Raw genomic sequence first — 8,935 nt, forward strand, 5'->3', positions numbered from 1 at the left:
GATGGTCCCTAGCTCTCTCCAGCATCAGCCCTGTGAGGTGGAGAATTTCAGGGAGACAGGTCAGTTGCATAAGGATAATGACTCACTTCAAGGTTGTCAAGCATCCAGCCTGGTACGTTAAAAAACAACAACCCATTGCCATTTGGACTCCTCAAGGTCTCCGGAAATATAAACCTTTACAGTCTTTCTCCTGTAGAGTGGCTACTGGCTTTGAACCACCGGCCTTGCAATTAACAGCTCAATACTTAATCCACTCCACCACCAATGGTTATAAGGAGCTCTGGTGGCACAGTGGTTAAGCACTCAGCTGCTAATCAAAAGTTTAGTGATTCGAACCCAGCAGTCATTCCACTGGAGAAAGATGTGGCAAGCTGCTTCCATACAGATTACATCCTTGGGAACCTTAGGGGTGGGGGCAGTTCTACTCTATCCTACTGGCTCACAATCAGCAGACAACAGCTAAAGGTATGGTGGGGTGGGGGGCAGGGGTGCCACCAAGTTGGTTCCGACTCATAGTGACCCCTGTATGGGGTTTCCTAGGCTATAAATCTTTGTTGCTGTCATTAGGTGCCATTGAGTTGGTACCGACCCATAGTGACCTCATGCACAGCAGAACAAAACACTGCCCGATCCTGGGCCAATCTCACTATTGCTGCCACGCTTGAGTACATCGATGCTGCCACTTGGCCAATTCATCTTGCTGGGGGTCTTCTTCTCTTTCTCTGACCCTCCACCTTACCAAACATGATATCCTTCTCCAGTGACTGGTCCCTCCTGACAATACGTCCGAAGTATAAGAGATTAAGTTTGACCATCCTGGCCTCCGAGGAGCACTCTGGCTGCACTTCTTCCAACACAGATGTGTTGGTTCTTTTGGCAGCCCATGGCACTTTCAATATTCTTCTCCAACACCATAACTCAAAAACATCAATTCTTCTACACTCTTCCTTCACATGCATATGAGGTTACTGAAAATACCATGGCTTGGGTCAGGCGCACCTCAGTCTTCTAACCCATGTCCAATAGACTGAACACCACCTGGTTCTGTGCAATCCTCACTATGCTTGAGCCCATAAGCGACTGGTAGATTTGAATTAATGACCTTAAGGTTAGCTGTCCAATTCTTAATCCCCTTAACTAAATTAAAGGTATGTTTGCTAAAGTAAAGGTCAGCAAGAAAGAGAAAGATTCTTAACAAGATAGATGAACACAGTGGGCTCAAACATAGCAGCAGTTGTGAGGATGGCCTAGGACCGGGCAATGTTTCATTCCGTTATACACGGGGTTGCTATGAGTCACAGGTTCAAACCCAGTCAGAGGTGCTTCAGAAGACAGGCTTGGCGATCTGCTTCTGAAAGATCACAGCCATTGGGAACCCTGTGGAGCAACACACAGGGTAGCCATGAGCCGGAACCCACTGTGCAGCAAATGGGTTGTTTTTCACTAAAGTTATAATGAGAGCAGTAATTAAGGGTTTGGACTCTTAGCCTGGGTTCGTGTTCTGACGCTGACATTTCTTAACTTTGTGGCCCTGGGAGAACTATTTAATCCCTCTGTACTTTAGTTGCACCACCTCTAAAAGCACCGTCACAGGATGGTGGTGAGGATTAAGCACATTTATTTCTAAGGAGCGCTTAGCACCGGCCCCCATAGCAAGGAACTCAGGTTAATTTGAACCAATGGTTTTACCAATTCCCCTTCTCCTAGGGCTTAGGCAAGGGCTGATACTGCATTGCTGTTGAGAGTGGGCATGAGGTAAGTCCAAGGGACCAAAGGTCACCATCAGGAAAGCCCAGATCTGGAGGCCCACCCAAGAAGTGTACGCAATGCCAGGAAAGAGACCTGAGGATAGAGGTGGGGAGCTGGGGGACAAAGCTGTAGGGTGTGTGTACACCATAGGGTCGGGAAGTGAGAACGTCCTGGGATGAAGGGTGGGCCATGGGGTGGGGGGCCGGTGGGTATGTTAGGGACTCTGCAACCCTTCCCTCCGGCAGGCTGGGCAAGGGAGCCTCTGAGAAGACGGAGTCAGCACAGCTAGCCAATGAGGAAGCGAACACAGCATTGAACGAATTTATTCATAAAACGCAGGGTCAATTCAAGACAGTCTACTGGTTACAAGCTCCAGAAGCTCTTGTCATAACAGCCGTGAGGGCCAGGGCAATCCCAGGCAGGGGGCAGAAGGGTAGACATAGGCAGTTCTGAGTACTGGCCAACCTGCCCTCCTCCGAGGCCCCCACAACCCCCTCTAGGATTAAAGTGCAGCTGGGGGAGGGGTGGGTGGAAGTGGACACTGGCTACCCTCCTTTTGCCTCAAGGGTTTCTTGAGTTTCAGCCGGAGCAAGTAAAATCCCCTCCTGCGAATTTCTGTGTAAGGAGACCTCACCTTCCCTCCCCATCAGTTGTTTAGAAACAGCTCCCCCAAGAGTGGAGCAAGCCCCCCATCAGCTATCCCAGGGCCTAGAACTTGGGAGGCAGAGGGAGAAGTTAAGCTCTCTTAGAGGGAGAAGAATGAGGGATGGTCTTCTGTGGTGATCATCTGGGAGCTCATCCCCTTCAGCCAGCCCACCCACGAAAGCTTCTCCTTTCCCCAAGCCCACCCACTACCCAGAAAGAAGCCTAGGAAGCTAGAGGCCCTGATAGCCTGGCTCCCAGTTCTAGTCCCAGAGTATAGGGTCCTCCCAGGCTTGACTTGCACATCACTCCACTAAGGAAGGGTCATTCAGGGTCACTGGAGAAAAAGTGTCCCTAGCATGGGGAGTGGGAGGCCCCATGGGGAAGCTGGGTGCTAGAACTTCCTGATTCTACTTCTTCCTAGCTGCCTGGTGTTGGTAGCATGCCTACTCTCCACTCCAGGCCCCAGTTCCACCATCTGCAACCCCCCAAGGGTCCTTCCCCACCCAGGACCAGTGGGGTCCTGGTCTCCCCATCTAACCCAACCTCAACAGCTTTGCCAACATCCATCCTTCTGAAGGGCACATCTCTAGGAGGCAGAAAGGAAGAGGATTCCCCCTCAACCACCAAAAACACTCTGAAGACCTCTGCATCCACCCCCCAACTCTTGAATATATTAAAATGTGCAGCTTGACTCCTACCCCTCCCCTTCAGATCTCCATGGCAACTGGGCAGCATTCCAAGTCCAAGTCTGAATCCAAGTCCATCTGGTGCCAGAGGAGGGCTTCAGTCTGCCCCCCACACACACTTCTCCCCAGAGGGTTAGACCCAACATTCCACAGGGGGACGAAAGGGGAGGAAGAGTCGGGGCCTTAGTCCTCAGCCCCCTCTTCCTCAGTGTGGGGTGATCCCGGGGGATCCTCAGGCTCAGGGGTCTGCGCACCAGGATGGGGATGCGAGTGGGGGTGGGGGTGGGCAGCAGGCTGGGCACCTGGCCCATCCTCGCCCTGCACGTAGACACTCAGGCCCTCGTGGCTGGGCTCCTTGCCGCATGCCTGGCAGCTGCAGCGTAGGATCTTCTCCACCAGCTTGTCCACCCGGGGTACCTCCTCATGGCCGGGGCACTCCAAGGTCACCTGAGAGCATGAGAGAGAAGGGAGGGGTGTTTCCAAAGGCCTGTGGAGGACCTCATGGGACCAAGAATCCCAGGGCCCACCTGAGTATCCCAAGAAGCTCTCTGGGTCAATTCAGAGAGTGGGAAAGACAGACACTGAGTTCCTGCAAAAGTCACATGACTCATGTCCTCACGCTCAGTCTAGACCACTCCCCACAGCAGCCAGAGGGTACTCCAGGAACAAAATTCAATTGTGCCTACATCTGCTTAAAAGCCCCCTCAAAACTTCCAACTGCACTTAGGAGAAAAGTGCTGACCCTTTATTAAGACCACCCAGGGCATTCAGGCTGCCTCTAGCCAACTTCCCCACCCCTGACCTTGCACAACTGCCTCCAATGCTGGGCTTGAGGCTTTGCACATGCTGTTCCCTCTGCCTGGAAAGTTCTTGCCCAACCCATCTCCCTACCACCTGCGCCAAACTTTGTCCAATAACGTTTACTCAGCCTTGGGGACTGAGCTAAGACATCACTTCCTCAGAAGAGTTGCATCGCAGACCACCAGCCCAGCTGAAGTCTGCCTTGTACAAAGGAGCTCCTTAGTTTCTTGCTCTCTCCGTTTGTCAGACTTCGAATTGCATGCCCTTCTTTCTTCCCTTCCTCCCTCCCTTCTCTCCGCCCACATGCATGCACAGAGCTCCTAGGTTATGTCTGCAGGACAGGCAGCATTTCTCCAGAAGCTCTGTGTCTAGAGGGGGAAACAGGTGCTTCTCACAATCACTCATAACCTGAGACAAATGGTCAAGGCAGAAGCACACAGTGCTTGCTCTGAGAGCCCTCCCTCCGGTAAAGGAACTGGACCCCGGCAGGGGGATCTGGAAAAGGGATGACACTTGAGGCAAAAACTAAAGAAAGAATAGATGTTACATAGATAAGGAGGAGGAGATAGCTTTTCCAGATAGAGAAGAACCTGCGAGAAGGTTCAGCCAGGTAGATTGGTGTTAAGACCAAGCCAGTGAGAAGGGTGGGAGACAAGATGAAGCTGGAAGGGTGGTGAGCAGACCACACTGGGCCTGGTGAGGCAAGGCAAGGATTTCCGTCTGTTTCTATAACTACAGGAGTCACTGTTGGAAAGGATTTCAGCAGGGGACGGACATTGGAAAGGAGCTTCAGAAAGACCCTTGGTCCTGTGTCAGACTTGTGAGTCATCATGTGGCGAGGACAATGTGTCTGGTCCCTGCTAAATGCCTGCAGCCACTGGCTGGAATACAGGACCCACCCGAGGGAGAAAGGCCAAGGTCAGCACCAGCTCTGGGCAGGGCAGGTGATACTCACAATCTCCCACATGGACTGGGACGGCATACAGGAGTCACAGTGCACCAGGGACTCTGTGGACTGCGGGAAGGTGTTGGGGACGCTGTAGCTGAAGCACTGTCCTAGGCACGCTCTGTGGGAGGAGGAGAGACCACCCTGCCTGGGTCACTGCGGGATGGCAGGGATAGACAGCCCTGTCCTCATCTCCCACTTCCACCCCGAAATCCCACCTGTTCTGGATGGACTTGGCCTCACAGCCGCTGTGGCCCACAATCTGGGTGATGTTCTTGGCCTCACACCAGGCACTCTTGTCTGGGAATAGGGCCAGCTTGTTGATAGGCGGAGGGGCAGCCAGCAGCATGGCGGGGAGGACAGCCCCCACCAGGACCCGAAGCATCGTGCCTGTGGCCTCCAGAGTCCTAGAACTCAGCACAGGTGGCAGGTGAAGCCCAGTAAAGTCCGGAAGGCTGGGTGGTGTTGTTATTGAATCCAATCGGTTCTGACTCATAAACCTGTAAAGGAGCAGCTGGTGAATTTGAACTGCCGACTTTGCAGTTCAAACTGACTTTGAGGTCGAGTGCTTATTCCACGGTGCCACGCCAAGACTCCAGACGGCTGGATAGTGGGGTAGAAAGGTTACAGGCATGAGCTCTGGCACCAGACTGCCTTGGTTCGAATCACAACTCCCCCACTTAGTAGACGAGTATAACTTTAGACAAGTTATTTGTCCTCTCTGAACCTCAAAAACAAGGCTGTTAGTAGTACCGCATTTGATGAATATCATGAAGACTAAATGAGGTATTACATGAAAAGCACTCAGGAGAGCGTCTAGTCCTTTCTTCTGTGTTAGTTATTTGTCACTGTGATGACTCAGACAGACCTAACTTAACCATGGTCTTTTGCATTGCCTCCTATGCATGCGGAAGCTGAACGATGAAACAGACAAAAGAACTGAAGCATCTGAAGTGTGGTGTGGTGAAGAATACTGAGATGGTCAGAACAGACACTTCGGTCCTAGAAGAAATACAACCAGATGCTCCTTAGAAGTAACGATGGCGAGACTTTGGCTCATTTACTTTGAATATGTCAGCAAAACCAAGGGAGACTCTCAATGACGTGAACGGACACAACAGCTAAAGCTCTAGACTCAAAGAGAGCAACAAAAATGAAGCTGGCCTAGCACCAGATGATCTAGAGGAATCAGAGCCAATTAGACAGAAACTAACAACAAAATTAACCCTCATCAAACCTGGAACAAGTTATTTTTATCTCTGCACCTTAGTATCCTCACTTAAAAAAACAAAGATGGTTTGCAAAGGATTTTGCATTTAGCAAAGGACTGCTGTGATTATTCAATAAGACAGTCAGTTTTCAAGCACACAGTAAGATCCCTCTCCATCCAATGTGGGGGTCCTCCAGGGAAACGCACACACACACACACACACACACACACAAACTGTCCATGCAAGTCTACCCTCGAGGGCTGACTCCTGCATGTCTGGGGCAAGGTCCTGACAGTTATCAGCTCTGTAACCTCCACCTTCATATTGCAGTGAAAATTGGTGCCTCCTTGGCTGGCTAAGGAGCTGTGGTAGCATAGTGGTTACGAGTCAGGCTGCTAACCTTAAGGTTAGCAGTTCGAAACTACCAGCTGTTCTGCAGAAGAAAGATGAGGCTTTCTGCTCCCGTAAAGATTTACAGCCTCGGAAACCCTGCACAGGGTCGCTATGAGTCAGAACCGACTCACAGCACATAACAACAACAACATACAGTTTCTCTATGAGTCAAACTGACTGAACTGGACAGCGCACAGCAGCGGCCAAAGCAGTCCCATCCTACCCTGAGCCAATCAGAACCAAGCACCAAACGTCTGAGATATAAAGAGGGAGCAAGACATAGACAATACCAGAAATGGCCAGAAGATGGCGCTGCAGGGCAGAGTCTTCATAAAAGATTCCACTCAGAGGGAACTGCCAGTGTTCCCCAACTTCATCTTCTGTAGCTTTCTCTCACTCCCCCTCCTCAAAAACTGCAGATAGCACACCGGGGAAGTTGGGAACCCACTATTTTCTGACTCCTGACGCTGGCATGCTATGACCCTGAACACTCAGGCCTCAGTTTCCCTGCCTGTAAAAAGAGTGCGCTGCACTAGATCAGTGGATTCCAAACCAGGTTCAGGACCATCAGAATTCCCTGAAGACAGACTGAAGGTTCTAGAACCGGGTAGATTCTGCATGTTTAACAAGCTTCCCAGGTGGTCCTATTGCTCAGCCAGGTTTGGGACCCAGTGAATGAGAAGACCTAGACGGCCATTCCAGCTCAGACAGGTTGGGATTCTATGTCTTAGAGGAGAGTCCCAGAAGGTGAGGCGGAATCTGGAGGACAGAGCCGTGGGTCCCACTCGTCCCACAGAAGCCCAGTGCTCGAGTGGGAACAGCAGAAGCAGCACTTAGTTAAGTGTGAGGGAAGAGCAGTAGGGATCCAGCCTGCTTCTGCAGGAAGACATTGATGGAACTGGTTCAGTTCAGCTCCCAGGGAGGGTGCATGCCAGCCTGCATCTATGCCTCCAGGACCTCCACACCAGCAAGTTCTCAGCAGGAGGCACCCGGAAGTCAAGATATCCCATCTCCTGCTCCCAACCCAGTGGGAAGGGGGTTAAGACAGGATGAGAGCAGTTGGAGGTGGTCAGACAGTCCACCCCAGCCCAAACGAGCTTACAGCATGGTCCAGATTCACCCACACATTTCCAGTCTTGCTCTCAGATCCACAGCAAAGCCCATGCTTTCCAAGGAGCCACGTTCTAACAAATTCGAATGTTTTGGGGTTTTTGTTTTTGTTGTTATTGTAAATATATATATATATATATATATATATATATATATATATATATAAAACACAACATTTGGCAATGTTATGGTTTTCACGTGTATAACTTAATGTTGTCAATTACATTAATTAGATTGACCAACTGCCACCCATCACCAATATCCAAATGTTTCAGAATAGTTTTGTTCTTAACTGGCAACCGAAGTCATGTTTTAACAAACTTAGAACCCAGGAGCCTTCCGTACTCACCACGTTCTCTTCAGGGACCAACCACTGCGTGGAGACCAGGACTCACCTGGTCCCCCCCTAGGCTGGGTTGGCCCCCTTAGAGATCTCAGAGAGTTCTGGGGACATTAGTCCTACACCTGAGCCCACCACCCTTCCTTGGGAAGACCAAGTCAGGCTGAACCAGAGGGGCAGGTCGGGCAGGAAGTACCATGAAGTATTATTTAGGATTAGAGTGGAGATTGGGATGGTAATGAGCATAAACAAGACGACCCTTCGGGTCTGCCATGGACTTGGAATTAGGGGTTAGAACTGAGGCTACGGGTTAGAACTCAGTTAAAGTTGAATTGAGACTGAAGTTGAGGTTGTTAATAATGTTTGTCAAGAGATGGGATAACAGATTTTTTTAAGAGACTTGCTGGCTCCCTTAACTGGTTATTAAGGGAGACTGTGGCTAGAATTGAGGAGAAATGAGGAAAATTGAGGCAGAAGGCTCCAGAGAGGGGGCACTGTAACCCAGTCTATCAGGCCGGGGCCTCAGAGGAGGGGGCTAGGGCCACCACAGCTTCCCCAGACCAGCAGCCCTGAGCTCCAGTACACAGCCAGGCTCCCACCAGAAGCCCCTAGAGTCCCTAGCTAGTCGGAATCCTAGCTCTCCCACCTAGGAGCTATGTGACTTTCGCAAAGGAAGCTCACCTCTCAGAACTTGTTTTCCTTAACACTATAGTAGGGGACACAGAATTTAGCCCATAACTAGACGGGGAGGATTAAGTTAAAGCACTCAGTAGGCACCAAACTAAGGGCAGTTCAGTTTCCTGGGGTGGGTAACGTTGAGAAGCCTGCTGGCCTGGGGAGCTGGGAATCCTGAGACAGGCTGGACAGGCAGTATGACCAAGGCTAGGTGCTAAGGCAGGTGATAGGAAGGGCGCCAGACACAATCTCTCCATATGCATTCGGGACACACCTATCCTCCTCCTCACCATCACCCCCAGTCCCGAACCCACACTGTCTCCTCTCACACCAGGGTGGACTCTCTGCTAGCAGGTTTTATGCTTCTTTTATTTTTTTT

The 8,935-nt window shown here is 50.8% G+C and overlaps 1 protein-coding gene across 1 annotated transcript in view; it reads right to left on the reverse strand.

Annotated features, from left to right (window-relative positions):
- Window positions 1-2,971: 2,971 nt before the first annotated feature.
- Window positions 2,972-8,935, reverse strand: part of NBL1 (neuroblastoma 1, DAN family BMP antagonist) — a 10,703-nt gene continuing 4,739 nt past the window's right edge. Inside the window, exons 2-4 of the mRNA XM_006866319.1 lie at window positions 5,046-5,234; window positions 4,837-4,948; window positions 2,972-3,527 (exon numbers count right to left, since the gene is read on the reverse strand). Coding sequence (XP_006866381.1) covers window positions 3,264-3,527; window positions 4,837-4,948; window positions 5,046-5,212 — 543 coding nt within the window. The 5' untranslated portion in view covers window positions 5,213-5,234 and the 3' untranslated portion in view covers window positions 2,972-3,263. The remainder of the gene's footprint in view (window positions 3,528-4,836; window positions 4,949-5,045; window positions 5,235-8,935) is intronic.

Source organism: Chrysochloris asiatica, unplaced genomic scaffold, assembly GCF_000296735.1.
Source record: "Chrysochloris asiatica unplaced genomic scaffold, ChrAsi1.0 scaffold00090, whole genome shotgun sequence".
Classification (NCBI taxonomy): Eukaryota; Metazoa; Chordata; class Mammalia; order Afrosoricida; family Chrysochloridae; genus Chrysochloris; species Chrysochloris asiatica.